At 47.0% G+C, this 15,632-nt stretch overlaps 1 protein-coding gene across 1 annotated transcript in view; it reads left to right on the forward strand.

The window, feature by feature from the left end:
* Positions 1 to 15,632, forward strand: part of NCAPD3 (non-SMC condensin II complex subunit D3) — a 45,521-nt gene that overhangs the window by 27,666 nt on the left and 2,223 nt on the right. The window contains exons 22-34 of the mRNA XM_081889740.1: positions 49 to 156; positions 1,213 to 1,451; positions 2,027 to 2,106; positions 6,652 to 6,789; positions 8,326 to 8,459; positions 9,388 to 9,587; positions 9,738 to 9,848; positions 10,755 to 10,931; positions 11,497 to 11,648; positions 12,343 to 12,470; positions 12,608 to 12,685; positions 15,365 to 15,439; positions 15,553 to 15,613. Coding sequence (XP_081745866.1) covers positions 49 to 156; positions 1,213 to 1,451; positions 2,027 to 2,106; positions 6,652 to 6,789; positions 8,326 to 8,459; positions 9,388 to 9,587; positions 9,738 to 9,848; positions 10,755 to 10,931; positions 11,497 to 11,648; positions 12,343 to 12,470; positions 12,608 to 12,685; positions 15,365 to 15,439; positions 15,553 to 15,613 — 1,681 coding nt within the window. The remainder of the gene's footprint in view (positions 1 to 48; positions 157 to 1,212; positions 1,452 to 2,026; positions 2,107 to 6,651; positions 6,790 to 8,325; positions 8,460 to 9,387; positions 9,588 to 9,737; positions 9,849 to 10,754; positions 10,932 to 11,496; positions 11,649 to 12,342; positions 12,471 to 12,607; positions 12,686 to 15,364; positions 15,440 to 15,552; positions 15,614 to 15,632) is intronic.

Raw genomic sequence — 15,632 nt, forward strand, 5'->3', positions numbered from 1 at the left:
CCCAGTTTTGGATGCCCCATTCTAACTTTGGCGTGGTTCTTTCCCTAGCGTCCAACTCTGGGAGTAGCGAGGACCTTCCACCATCTCAACCATTGTCCCAGTTCAGAGACTCTGTTTTTCCGTCTGTGGTCAGAGCTCACGCATTCATTACGCTAGGTAAGAGCTCTCCCTTGCACAAGAACTCCTTACCATGTGCCACCTCTTCTTGTTATCCTCATCCTTCTCCAGTAAACCTTGGTGATATATCAGGGCCAGTGAGCCTTTTCCAGCTCAAGAGCTGCATTACCTTCTGAGAGCTCCATGCCAGTGTGGATGGGGCCAGAGGGGAAAGTTGATAGGTTTTTCTCCTATGTGCAGTAGGTGTGTGCCCCAGCCAATCCTCCATGCAGGCAAGCAAGGGGCATGATCAGAGTTCAAAAACACATTTCAGCTAGGCAAACACACTCAAGGAGAGTGCAAAGCAAAGCTGGGAAGAGATGCAGTCTGGGGAGAGGCTTGGGGAGCTGCATTTGCCCCCCACCCCTGCCAGGACTGAGGTTTAAAATATCCCCTGCTATAGACTCCTTCTACCCAGAGAAACTAAGCAGCTGAGTTTGGATGTTGGAAATGGTAGGCATTGAGACTTAGTCATACTCTGGATTGAACCACTGAAATCAAATGGGTTTAAAATGAATCATGGCTAATCTAAGTCCCATTGATTTCTGTGAGTTTACACTAGAAATGGTTAAGTCTTGATCCAGTTGACTGTCTTTAACAATGGCAGTGTGTTGGTCTAGTGGGACTGCAGATTGCACACAAGGGTCTCCCTGTGGCCCTTGAGCCACCCTTCCCCCATTTGTTCTTCTTGTTGTTGTTTAGTCATTTAGTCGTGCCCGACTCTTCGTGACCCCATGGACCAGAGCACGCCAGGCACTCCTGTCTTCCACTGCCTCCCGCAGTTTGGTCAAACTCATGCTGGTAGCTTCGAGAACACTGCCCAACCATCTCGTCCTCTGTCGTCCCCTTCTTCTTGTGCCCTCCATCTTTCCCAACATCAGGGTCTTTTCCAGGGAGTCTTCTCACGAGGTGGCCGTTTGTTCTTACAGAGGATTATTTCTCTTTCCGATTGCTTCCGCATCACTTTGCTTGGGCCTGCTGCACAGGCGGAAGAGATCGGTCCAGTGGCTCAAGCCTAATCCTCCTCCTTCTTCCCGGCTTCTTGCTCTTTGATAGGTAAGCTTTGCCTCCAGCATGAGGACCTGGCAAACAAATGCATTCCCGCCTTGGTTCGAGAACTAGAGCTGTCCAAGGACGTGGCTGTCCGCAATAATGTCGTCATCGTGATTTGTGACCTCTGTATCCGCTACACCAACAAGGTAGACAGGTACATCCCCGATGTCGCCATATGCTTGAAGGACCCGGAACCTTTGATCCGGAAGCAGACGCTCATTCTCCTTACCAACCTCTTGCAGGTGAGTCAAGCACAGGTTGGCCTTGGGGTCTTCTCTGTTGTGCTGCACTTGGGCTCTGATGTCAAGGATGGCATGTCACAACAGGAGGACCTAAGTTTGCAGCCCTTAAGATGGTGAAGGAGAGCCAGTTTAGTGTAGCAGATGGGTTGAACAGATGTCAGTTCAGTTCCCCACCACCACTTCAGAAGCTCAAAAGATGGCCTTCAGACAGTCACTATCTCCTCTCTCATCTTTATCTCACAAGGTCCCTGGGGAGGTAAAATGGGGAGGGAATCTGGGCAGGGATGTGATTTCCAGTAGGTGGGAGCAGGGCTTTGCTGCTCTATGCACCTCATCCCTTGGCAACCAAAACTAGAATAATTTGGGTATCAGACTAAGAACGAGAGAATAGGTGGAGATGTACAACCATTGCTCGTTTTACGTAAGAATGGGTCATAGAGTTCATTAAACTTGCACATCAAGGATTTGTGGTGGATGTTAGCAGACTTGTATGCATGCTGTGGATTCTGTGGAAAGCCTAGTAGCCTCTGAAGCACGCTCATCCTCTCCCCCTCCCAACTTTTGTTGTTGCATAGGAAGAATTTGTGAAATGGAAAGGATCCCTCTTCTTCAGATTTGTCAGTGTTCTGGTGGACCCATATCAGGAGATCGCAAGGTAACACCATCATTTCTTCCCCCGCCCCAGAGTCATAAAAGGGATGAAACCTGGTTCTGCTTCCACATTTTGCTTATGTCTGAATGATGGGGGAAATCTTGGAATTTGTTCCCACTTGGTTATTTATAAGAACAACTCTGAAAAGTAGAAAACATTTTTAAAATAAAAGCTCTGGCATCTACAATTCCACTCTTTTACCCTTCCCATCGTTTTATCTTTTCATGATGTCTTTGTTGGTCCTTATAAAGCAGGTTTGGATAACACCCATTCAGGTGTTCTTTCCCTCCTCTCCACCAAAAGGAGCAAGAACAAAATGCCTTAACAACCTAATTTTTGGCTGCATTTGCAAAATAAAAATATGTTGAGTAGGCACAGCCATTGGGTGGGTGGAGAGATTTAAACTTCATCCCGATGCAATGCAAATTGCCCCCTCTCCAGTCAGTTGATGAGCAGGGATGGACCAGGCCCATTCACATCAGCTGGGAAATGGGGAGCTGTGAGTGGGCGGGTGAGAGTGTGTGTGTGTCTCTTATTTTCATTAAAAAAAAGTGTTTATAAGTCTGCTTAATGTTTTAAAATCTTTCCTGTGGGTTTGGGATTGGAAAATCTTTTGGGATTGTCAGTGGCAATTTGACATTTCCCACATGTATGCTTTCTTAAGATTAATTCTGAAACTCATTCCCAGGCTTTTAAGAAGTTGTCCTAAAATACGGGTCTAACAGGGGCAATTTTGTTGCCCTTTGGCTTTCATGCATCACCTGCAGTTGGTGCCACATTTTTCCTGTCTCACCAGCTGGTGGCGGTCTTGTATCATCTTCAGTGTGCTTTCTGCACAGCCGTTTATGCCTCTCTGTGTGTCCACTTTCTGTTTCGAGAGTAGAAACGGACACTACTCATTGGTCACCTGATCAAAGAAATCTGAGTCAATTAATTGTAATCGATTAATTACCTTGTACTGCAGAAAAAACACTACTCCAGAAGCCAGAAGAATCCTTTCTTTGTTTTTAGGCCACACACACAAATACACGCATCATTTTACACACTCATCATCTTAGAAGACACAAAGAGATGGTGCCTCTTCTGAGATGGTGTTTTCCACTCTTTTTTAAAATCAGTATTTGTCTTTAAATGATTTAAAAGATCTGTTGTCTGATCTGTTAGGAGACCTTTTTTCACCTGATTAAAAATATTTAATCTACTTGATCTGGACAATTAACTGTTGTGTCTCTTTCACCTGGAAGCTCTGGATGAAATTAACTTAGGGATGGGGGACCTGTAAGACTCCAATTCCCAGCATCCTTGACCACTGACGATGATAGCTAGGATGGCTGGGAGTACCAAAAGCATCTAGAGCAGGCACGGCCAGACTTGGCCCTCCAGCTTTTTTTGGGACTACAACTCCCATCATCCCTAGCTAACAGGACCAGTGGTCAGGGATGATGGGAATTGTAGTCCCAAAACAGCTGGAGGGTCAAGTTTGGCCATGCCTGATCTAGAGGGTCACAGGTTCCCTATTCCCTGGGCTAACCCATCTCTACCCTGGGGTTAGGCTGACAGGTACAGATTTTGCCCAAGACCACCTGGACTGAAAAAGGCCTGCCACACAATTAGGTGTACAGTGTGACCAAATAAGAACCTACCTTTGTTGAGACCAACACTATCCACTTCCATCACAATGGCTCACACCACATGGTGGCTGTCTTCTTGTGCTTTCCAAAAAGACAATCAGGATCCGATCCCAAATGTTTTCAGGTCATGTCTTCTTATCAGGTCCGTCATTGACAGAATAGCAAGCTTCGGAAGTCACGGAACTCTTTGTGTAGTCTAATTCTGTGGCTTTCTAAAACTTACTACATGATAAAAGTACCTGTTTTTTCAAAAGGTACTGTCCAAACTAGCTTGTATCCTATATTTCCGCAGATTCAAAAATAATATCTTTTTTTTATTCTTAATTTTTTTATTTTTTAAATGGAAGTGTTTGAGCTTGGCCATTAAAAATGCCTTCAACCAGATAAGGTGAATATTCTAGACCTCTCTGTATGCTCCCAAATCAGAATGTGACATTTCCTAAGCTCACTGTGTGCCTTATGCCAGGCATTAATTGTAGCATAAGATGCAATTTGGGCATATCGGTATGAGCTGCTGCTGATCCATATTGGATCTTCTTATGAGTCTGGAATCCCTGTCATCATTTAGACCCTTGCAGATTTTCTGCATTTAGATAGCCTGCTTATTTGGGGGTTAAATCTGCAGGATTTATTTGAAGAAATTGGTTTAAAGTCTATCTCAATATCTTACCCCCCTTACTGTTTTTACCGGTGTATCTATAAGACTCCTTGCCCATGAGCTTGAGCATTCTATTTTAAACACACACACACACACACACACACACACACACACAGCAGATAGCCAGGGGCTTCTGGATTAAGACAAGCACTTTCTCTTATAGTTTGTCCCCAGCATCCTCCACTTGAAAAGGAACACAGAACGTTGCCATATATCAAGTCAGACCATTAGTTCATTAAGCTCAGTATTGTCTATATCGGGGTTTCCCAAACCTGAGCCTCTAGCCACTTTTGGACTACAACTCTCATCATTCCTAGCCAGCAGGACCCAGCGGTCAGGGCTAATGGGAATTGTAGTCCAAAAACAGCTGGAGACTCAAGTTTGAGAAGCCCTGGTCTATATTGCCTGGCAGCAGCTCTCTGCAGTTTCAGGCCAGGAGTCTCTCCCGGTTTTGCCTCGAAATGCCATTGGAGATTGAACCTGGAGCCTTCTGTGTGTGAAATAGATGCTCTCCTGGGGCCCTGGTATTCTGGTTCTGAGGGTTGCATTTAGTGGCAGTGGCTAATAGCTGTTGACAGACAGTCCCTCTAAAAAATGATCTTGATGCTTTTTAAAAGCCACCCATATTAATCACCATCGCCCCCGCCTTGTGGCAATATATTCCGCAAGCTTAATTATGCATTCATTTTGACTCTGTGTGAGTTTAATTTTACTTATCTGTACTTCAGTCATTCTTCAATGCGGAGCTTTCCCCCATCCCCCCCATCCGCTCCTCCACAGCAGCCTGTTACAGCGTTGAGACCGTAGCAGTGAGCTGCCTTTTCCTGTGGAGTGCATCAACGTTTCATTTAAAAGCTGCCCGGCTATTAATGGGGTATTCTCAATAAATGCCCACACGTAGGGAGCGAGTAATTTTATTAAAAAACGCTCCCTAGTCATTGTGGATTCCAAGCTGTGTCTCAGGCCGGGAATACCAGATCTCCTTAATAAGATCTTGCTAGCACGAGTGACTGCTGGTTAATTATCACAAACACTGTAATTACTGTCGGTGTTTACTGTTCAACTGAGTTATTTCTCTCTTTAATTATGTTGAATTATAATTAGAAGCAAAATTGCAGGATGGGCCCTGAAAGCTTTTCAAAGGAGTCTTGGATAAGGGAGCGGTGTAACAATAGACCCCGTGTTTCTTAAACATTGTGACGTTTAAGCCCCACTCTGATTTGAGGTGGGCTTCAGCAAGGGAGGGGAACCCGTGGCCATGTAGAGCTTTGGGACTGCAGTTTCCTTCAACACACTCATCATTGGCCGTGTTGGCTGGGGCGGATGGGAATAAAAGCTCACCATCAGAAGAACCACACAATTCCCAACCCCCCCACCCCAGGCTGCATTTTGAGAGAGGCCCTTTTCTCTTGGCTTCTGTGCTGCTCAGCTGGTCCGTTGCAAAATGTCACCAGTCTACAGAAAAAAAAGTACAGGACAGGCAACCTCCGTTTTAGGCGCAACAGATATGTGCACATTCATGCTTGGTGCACGTAGCACAAACCCGGAAGTGACCCAGAAACGTCATAAAATACATCACTAAAAGGGGGGGCAGAACTGGGTGTTTCGACCACACACGACTTCATGCAAGCGCACAATAACCTGGAATGTGACCTCCACACAAATCTGGCGTTGCCTTATGTGATTTAGGTACTTTTGGTCCATGTCTTGTGATTGTGTTGCAAGAAAAAGGGTTAAATGCCTATTAATCAGGGCTGTGTAAACTGTATTTCCAATCATAGTTTGGGCTCTTCCCTAGGCAGCCCATTCTGTTGCTTTGCTGATACAACAATTAATACTTTTTTCCTGTTTCAGCCCTGTTGCTGATCAACCTTGAGTTGGCATGTGGTGGCCCAGGGGCTCATTCTGGCTCTGGCATAGTCTTTCTTCTCCCCCTGCTCTCTTTAATACTCTCTTGCACATGAATCAAAACACACAAAGTGGCAACCAAGCAACTGAGGTTCAGAAGGGAAGAGTACCTCACATTGCCCAAAGCGTTTGTTTCTCTCCACCCTGGAAAGAAAAGGGGCTAAGGAGCCCTTTGCCTTTCTCTGGTCACGAGGCAATGAGCTGAAGGGCAGAGCCAATGTAACTGACCCCTCCTTCCTATGCTTAGCTCAGAATATGGCTCCCAGGTAGTTTTAAAAAGCGAGCCGCTGCCTGCAAACCAAAGCCACTGAGGTGGCCTTCTGACGTGCTTTCCCTTTCTCCTCCCTGCAGCTTAGCTAAATTCTGCTTGGCGCACCTCCTGCTGAAGAGGAACCCACTGATGTTCTCCCAGCACTTCATCGAGTGCATCTTCCACTTCAACAGCTATGAGAGGCATGAGAAGTACAACCGGTTCCCCCAGAGTGAGCGGTCCGTGGAGTGGTGGCTATTTTCATTAACATGAATGGGGGCGGGAGGGAGGGGGCTGCATGTAGTGGTGAGCAGGATCCTCCTGCGGTCGTAGCGTCACTTGTCATCACTTTTGTATCCCACCCTTTCGCCAACAGTACATGGGGATACTAACAACAAAATAATTCAGTCCTTAGAACCGCAGTTCAACAGCCATGTTCACCCAGAGTTTGAGCACAGGCCAGCAGCTGAGCAGATTCAATTTCAACTTGTGCCTGAGCGCTGCTAGCATGCAGGACTGCCAGATTTCATCTGGGAGAGAATTCCATAAATAGAGCAGCAGCACCAAGGCCTTGCAAGCCGCCCCTACTGATGGGGCAATGAGCAGGACACCTGCTGCTATTTGATGAGACACTGAGGCTGGGAAGTGTTTGGGCCCAGTATTACTGGCAGCCAGTGTAGTGTTTTAAGGACTGGAGTGCTACAATCCCCTCTCGTCACCCCACATAGTGGCATTTTGCAATGCTATACTACTGACAAACATCCCCATAGAATGTTCCAGTGAAACTGGCTCAGAGCAAATAGCTAGTCCATCTTTTTACATATAAGTAAATGCCAGTTTCTAAAGTTTTGCCGCACTGTAGTCTGACTGAGAAACAGACCCTAAACTGAGGTGATGCACTTTGGCTGTGGGGTTGATCTTCAACGAGCAGGATCCTGAGGTGCCGAAGTGACCCCTGTTGCAGTTCTGTCCTAATGCGTCCTTTGGCCTGCCCTCTCCCAGGCGGGCTGCTGCTTGCTTGTGTGGGGCAAAGTAAAGCTCTGTACGTCAGGGCCACCAACGACGCAGCGAGGTCAAAGCTTGCGCTTCATCCCTGATACCGGATGAACCCAGCCCTTGCTTGTTTGCAGGGAGACATTGCTTTACCTCTGATTCTCATAATGCGCAAGCCCTTCCTGATCAAACATGGGCTCTGCCTCTCCTAAGAATTGACATTTTGCTAGCTGCCTGCCTGTTGCCCTGACATAATGGAATGTGAGGTGGGGGGAGCTCTGTGGAATCCTGCGAGAGGGAGAGGAGACTCCAGAGTTGGGGATGTGGCGCTGGCCCTCCAGGTGATGTTGGGCTCCCAGCTCCCATCAGGCCCAGCCAGCATGGCTAATGGTCAGGGATGATTGGAGCTCCAGGCCATCCACATCCGTCGGGCAGTTAGTTTCACCCATCCCTGACTTGCAGAGATGGTGCTGGAAAGAGGAGACCTCAGGAAGGAGGGAAAGGAAAGCGTGGCAGGTAGGTTAGTGAGAGTTGGGGTGAGAGAGAGAAGGGAAGATGATTGTACTGTGAATGCAGGAATCACTTTTTTTTTGTCATCAAGCCCGTTTCCCATTTTAATGATAGATGATTGACCTCGGGGCGACAGGCCAAATCCTGTTTCCTACCCTCCCTCTTCAGTGATATGCCAGATCTAATGTCTGTGTTTTGAATGTTGAATAGATGGGTTGCTTACACGCACTTGTGTTTCTTAGCTATCAATGAATTTCATTCACCTACTACAGAGAGAAGAAACTCTTTTCCTTGAAGGGCGAAGCTAACAAAGAGAAAAGGATGGAGATTTACAAGTTCCTGCTGGAGCACTTTACTGATGAGCAGAGGTTCAACATCACCACTAAAATCAGCCTGAACATTCTGGGTATGGCTGTATCTTCCTACACAGAAGGAAGGCACTGTGTGAAATGTGAATTCACAGTGTGATTTGGGGGGAGGGGGGCTTCCAAAACTCCTTTTGTGCATGAAGTTCAGTGCCTATTGGGTGACACCCCTGCAGAGTGGCTCAGAAGTTGCCCAGTTCCAAAGATCACAAGCCTTTATCGCAGCATTGTTGAAAGGATTGTTGTGATGTACCCAAAATGCCATGGATACTACAAAATATTCCCAGACTGCTAGTATTAGCTGTGAATTGTTGCAGAGTTTTCCATTTCTTGCGTGGGAGGTCTTGGTTTGTTTGCCTCTTTTGTTAATTCCAAGGTTCGGTTGCAGGAGCCTGCAATTGAACCGGCATTGTGTAGTGGATTTGGGGCTGTGCTCAGTGCTTGTTTCCCAGGCTTAGAGTGGTGCTCTGGGAAATTCTCTTTTGGCTTAAATATCTGGGAGTTGCTATTTGAAAGTCACTGCCCTCTTCATTTTATCCTTGGGAGGAGCTTTTAAAGGAGGCCTTCACCATGAGGTAGAAAATCTAGACTGCTTCTGCGGCTACTCACTCTTCTGAATGTGCTGGATAGACTTCTTTGGCTGGTTATGCCACTGGCTTGCTCACAAGAGCCTCTCATCTCCATCTAATTGGTTGACACATTCATAAGAACAAGGCCCCTCTCCTTGCAGTGGGTGCCAATATGCTTGTGTGTGCATGTGTGCTTTGAGTCCCTTGCACAAGAGATTAAAAGCAAGCCCCAACCTCATTTTGCATTTCCCTGTGAAGCCGCTTGACTAGGTGAGCTGTCCCTAACTGCAAAGGGCCTTGTGCAGAGCTAAGACCACTTTGCTCCCAGCTTAAAATGTTGGACTTTCTGGTGTTTGGAAGTAACCACTTGTCCCACTTTCTCCATCCTTTTTGTTTCCAGCCTGCTTTGTGGACAGAGCCCTGCCTCTCGACCTGGAGGCCAGCGCTCTGCTCTCCGACACCTTTGAGGTCCTAAGCTGCAAGGAGATCAAGCTCTCGGCCATGAAATCCAGGCCAGAGGATGACATTGAGCCGGATGAGGACCAGCTGGCCATTGCCAACGCTGTCGTACGGGTGGCCCAGAAGAAAATGATCTCACAAGTGAGTATAGCAGCTCCAAAGAGAGTCTGGGAAAGTCCTTGGGAGTGACACCACTGTGCTCTCCCTTAGCAACATGCGAAATCTCTGTTGTTTTGAATAAAGCAGCCCCATTCCACTGAATCCATCTCTACTCAATCCAACCCCCCACAGGTTCAGAAGAGGAATTTTATTGAGAATGTCATTCCGATCATCACGTCGCTGAAGACCTCATTGGAGGAGAACAGGCTTCCAGCTCTGAGAGAACTCATGAACTATCTCCGGGTAATATTTCAGGCCAGGGTCATTTAGTTAAACCCATGATTTAGGGGCAACCCCCTGCCCTGGGCATTACCTGCGCCCAGTGGGTATTGTTGCCCAGTGATGGTTGCCACATATTGTGACAAGGCACATGCTGCCTGCTGTCCTGGGGTCTGAGCGGTAGAGAGGTGTGGGAGATCATGATGGACTGGTTGGAGGTTATGCGACTGATAAGGATGTCTGCAGAGGAAGAGAGCCTGGACGCACACCGAGGAGCCTCTGGGGGCATGTTTAATGTTGCTGGGCTAAATGATCAGCAGTCAAAATGCCACAAGTAGCATCTCTCGATAGGATCTGGAGGCTCTTTGGGCCTGGCAGAGGCACAATTAAGCGTTTGCACCAGCCTGTTCTGGTGTCTTGATAGACTGGAGGGGAGAATGACCTGTGTCATAGGTAACAGTGGCCAAAGAACATTTGTTGGACATTGAAGGTTGAGTGAGGAGCACAAGATACACTTGAAGATAATGCCCTTCCTTATGGAGTCTTTACATTTGTGTGCACGCACACACACCAGGACTTTGCTTCAGTTGCTTGTTCTCCACACTAGCCAACTGCCATTATTGATCTTCCCTGCTGCAGTATTATTGCCTGAGTATCTTGGCCAGACATTCTTCAAATCAGAGGGTCATTTCACCACTTGGAGCTTTAAGATCTTCACTTGAACATCAGCAGAAAGCATAGCTGATGATGAAATAATAATAATCGCCTTCCACGCCTGCATCCCAGGGGATTTCCAAGCACACCCTTAAAAACAGCAAAAATATTTTGTAAAACAGTAGAACAACCAGGTGTAGATTTTAAAAACAGCCCACGACAAATATCTAAGGCATCCAGTTTAACCACCACCGACTTCTCTGTTGCATCTTCCAGGAGGTGATGCAAGATTATCGAAATGAAATCAAAGAGTTATTTGCCATGGACAAGCAGCTGGCCGCCGAGCTGGAGTACGACATGAGGAAGTATGAGGAGCAGCTGAAAATGGAGTCTGAGCGAGACCAGGAGCTGGCCAGAGAGGCAGGATCCCTTCACGCCCTGGCAGTCGCGCAGGTACAAACTCCCACCCTCCCAAGCAGGGGCTTGTGAGGATTGTGTTTGCTAGCCACAGCTATGTGAGTCCTGATTTTCCCAACAGGCTAGTCCCCAACCCTCTTCCACTGTTGCCTGCTGGCGTACCCAGCTGCTGCTTTTTCAAGATTTTGCGGTAGCATGCCAAGGAGCAGCTGACGTTCTGATGTCAGGAGATTGACAGTTGGCTGGCCTCACTCATCTGCCGAGTTTTGCACCCCAGAGGGATGGGAGATACACAGTTCCTCACCCCTGTGCTAAACTACATTGAAACCCCTTACTGGCTATTCCTGTTTTCCAGCCTAGTCCTGTCCCCTCCCATTGTCACCCCAAGCTGGCAGGGCAAAAGCTCCCAGCTCTGCCACAAGTGACATTAAGACAGTTTACACCCAACTTGGGTTTTCTGTTTGTAACACAGGAATGATGAGGGGTTGGCATCGCAGAGTTGGGGTGAGCCTATTGACAGTAGCGTGAAGCCCTCCTTGCCCCTGATTGACGCCACAGTGGAATTTAAGCACTGCTCCATTTTCTCCTTTTTAAATCATAGTCTCCCACTTTGGAAAAAGAAACACTTCCTGGTTATCAAAATGCAGCTGCTTCTGCAACTGCTGCAAGTGACTCGGCCTCGCCTTTGAGACCTCCTCCTTCTCCAGCATCTGTTGGGTTTACTTCGCCCAGACCAGGCATCCTGAAGGCCAGGTACAGGACTCTGTGGACTCAAGTTGGGCTGTCTGTACTTCTGCTGCTTTTCTGGGATTCAGCAAATCCTTAATCTGAGTATCTTCTGTGCATCTTCGCAGGCAGCATTTGTGTGCAGCTTGCCTTCTACACTTTCTCGGCTGCGGCTCCAATCTGGTGGAATGCTCTGTCACAAGAGACTAGGGCCCTGCGGGACCTGACATCTTTCCGCAGGGCCTGCAAGACAGAGCTGTTCCACCAGGCCTTTGGTCAGGGCGCAGCCTGACTCCCTCCTCTGGCAATCTGCACAGAATTTTGCTTAACGGTTGCCATCAATTTGATTTTAATTAATTTTTATAATGAAATGTTTTTAGAATGTTGGATTATTTGATTGTTGTTAGCCGCCCTGAGCCCGGCTTCGGCTGGGGAGGGCAGGATATAAATAAAAAATTTTATTATTATTATTAGGCTTTTATAGTGTGCTAAACTGTCACACTTCGTGCGAGATGGTTGCTGCTAGCCTTAGGTTTGTCTACATACCATCGGGTTATAAATCAAGTGTATCAATGCACTGAACTGCAGGTTCAAAGGAATCTTTTTCCAGAGGTCCAATTTGTTGTCGCCTTGTGATGCTCGGCAGATGCTCTTCTAAAGCTTGCTTACTCTGCATCGACCAGAACGCCAGCAACATCTCTACCCTTTTCCTCCTTCCTAGGAACAGGTCCTTGAATACCATTGCCATCCTCAACTCTGCTAAGAAGGTCGCAGAGGCTGCTTTCAGTCAGCGCAGCAGGAGCCTGGGCGGGAGACCCACATCTCCAGGGAGCAGGCAGAACAGTAAAGGTGAGCCTTTCTTTATCTGGTAGAGATTCTGTCTCAGAACCACCTTAAATGTACACACAGTTCCTGATTCAGACTAACTAGAGGTGTCTTGCTGGGGATAGCCACTGTCTCTAACGCTCTTCTCCTTTTTCTTTTAGTGTCTTTGGCCAGTCTAAACCGACCATCATCTGGAACCAACGTTCCCCTGGAAGGTCGAGCAATCAGTACCCCTGAGCGTAAGTTTCTGAAGAGGTGGTCTGTTATGGAGGGGTGTGTGGAAGCAGCCCTACTTTGAAGGGAATGTGGCAGGGCTGGCTTCAGGGGTCTCCTAGTCCCCTAGCCCTGCCATTTCTGGAAAATTGCACTCCACTGCAACCTTGCAAAGAAAAGAAACCAAACCTGGCAAGTGCAATGGTAGAAAATGGCAGCGTATTACAAATTCAGTGCACACAGTTCATAACAACAAAGAGTCCAACCAGGCAGTCAAATAGCTACTTTAAGAGAGTCATGAATCCCTTCCTACGATGCGTCCACTAGTAACAGCTCATGGTGAATGAACACCATTCTTTTCATCTGTGGACTCTAACTCCCATCAGGCTCAGCCAGTGGTGGCATGATGGGAGTTGTAGTCCAGCAGCATCTGAAGGGACAGATTTCTCCATTCCTAGTATATGGTCTTTCTTTCTCAGTGGTCTGAAATCCTGATGTGCATATATGTTTTTCTGGTCAAGTGTCTCAGCACTAATCCTCATGACCATTTCTTGGTAGATCAACCCAGCACTAGACCTGCACTCATTGGTACCTTCCCTAGCACAGTGTTTTGGCTTCAGGCTCCACTTCAAAATTGTATTCCATATTCCTAAAGGATATTAGCTGACAAATGTGTGTTCACATGTTGACAACAGCTCTTCCTGAATCCCCTTCTTCCCAAATCATACTGGGCAGATGAGACAGCAAGGGTAGTTCAGGCGATTTGGTGGGTTGCCTGTCCCTAGTGACAGTCAGACTGCAAGTTTTGGCTGGAAGGAAAGGAAGCTGCAAGTTTACATTTATTTTTGCATTACCTGTATTTTGTACCCTGATCTTCCTAATCATGGCAGAAGAAGGAACCATACAGGGCACTAAGTCATGTCCCTGACCACTTGCAATGCTAATGGGCACCATTCTGATTTGCAAGATTTCACATTTACTTAAGGTTTGAAATTTACCTTTTGAAAGAATAAGATGAACCACAGGATGCTGGATGCTGTGCCCAGAGACCCAAATTTTTTATTCGCATACACAGGATTGTGGAATGAACACTTTCCTGACTGTACCTTAAGCAGTGGGTCATAAAGTTTGTGATGCTACAAGTTGTCCTAAACTGGTGGGCATTCGCGTTTGCATGTGTACCAAAAAATAAATAAATGGGGGGGGGAATAAAGGCAGCACTCTGTGAAACCAAATACTCATGAAGCCTACAGGAGCCTGTGCCTTTATTTTGGAAGGGCTCCAATGCTCTGTGATAGCTGCTGCTATCTTCAGTCTAAAAGTGATCTGCAACAGGCCAGGGAAAGACCGTGCCCCAAGACCTTAGGTGACCAGGAGAGTGTCTCTTTTTCAAAGCCGTGCTGTGATATTCACAGCAAGCTGACTGCAGACATCTGACCCTCTGTGCCATCCTCTCCCCGACTTGGCTGAGTTGATAGACTCAACATTAACACCAGATGTCCTTAACTTCCCAACGTCAGCTTTGCGCAAAGTCTTGGGATGCCACAGCCGTGAAAACCGTGCCTTGCTTTCTGCCTGGGGGCTGGCACTGATGCTCCATTTAAGCAACATATGCTGGGGAGAGTGGGAGGGAGGGGACTGTTAATCCCATTGGGGGCCAAGGCTTAAAATTCCAGCTTTGCTTCCTAGCAGTGACACAAGCTGTGTGTCACATTACTACTGCCTGAGCTGGCCAGGATTGAGCTGTCATCGCCCCACTGGCTCTGGGTCCCCCGGTCCTAAAATGAGAAGGCAACTATATGGTCCAAAAAAACAATCAACAGACACACAGAGAAACCTGAACAAAAACTCACTGTGTGTGCCAACCCACTGTTTCTTCAACAAATCATGAATTGAACAAACAAACCACAGTTTGGCTTGTTTCCAAGCTACTCTTGTGCCTCTTTGGGCTGGTGAGTACCTTGGGTGTAGTATGCAAGCAAGCCATGGTTAAACAAGTGTTTTTACTTTTGGCAGAACAGCAAGTCATAGTTAGGCTAAACAAACCATAGGTTTATTTGTGAGCCAGGATACTTAGTCCCTTAGGACATAATGCCAAGCCATAGATTGGTGTTACATGTATGAGCAGCTACAAGACTTCCACCCTCTCTCTCCTGTTGTGTGCCACTATTCTGAACCTGCTTCTGGGTTCCCTGGAAACTAAAGAGCTGCTTCTGCACGCAGTTTGGTGTGCAGTCATTCCACTGATTCATCTAATCAAAACAGTCTACTCAGATGGGCAGCATCTCTCCAGAGTCTCTTGCGGCTATCATCCAGGGCTTGAATGCGGGATATTGTGCAGGCAAAGCATGTGACTATGGTTCCTCCCCAAAACCTACCTACTGACTTACCCAAACATTTTATTAGCCTGCTTACCCACACAAATCTCCATGAAGCCATGAATGGCATTATCAGGAGCCTGAAAAATGGAAGTTAAAGGAGAAGAGGTGAATTTTCCATATTTCAAACTGTTTCCTTCCCTTACCCTGAGCAATTAGGTGTTTGCATACCTGGTTGATTCCCCCATCTTTGTTATAGCAATCTGAGGAGGTCTGGCTGCTAGGGAGGGGTTTAGTATTGGCCACTCCCCCGTCTCGCAACACTCCTTTCAGTTCTTAAGTGTCCAGGTGAGCTTCTGCTAAACTTTGTGGTGTTTTTTTCCCCAGAGACTATTAACAACGTGACCTTTGGGTCAGGAGTCAGTTATATCCACCAGACCCAAACGCCAGCTTCAGATGCAGGTAAGTTGCTGCTGTGCATTATTGTGGTTAGATAGAAAGAAACGAAAGACAGACGGACAGAAAGAAAAAAACAAACCCGAGGCATAGTAATATTTCTGCCATTCCACTTGCAGAAGATCAAGGAGCCCAGGAGCCACCGAGTCAGATTATCTGCTTGCCTTTACCAGATTCGCCGTGAGTATAATAGATGCCT

The sequence above is a fragment of the Podarcis melisellensis genome (genome assembly GCF_964234715.1).
Source record: "Podarcis melisellensis genome assembly, chromosome: 15".
NCBI lineage: Eukaryota > Metazoa > Chordata > Lepidosauria > Squamata > Lacertidae > Podarcis > Podarcis melisellensis.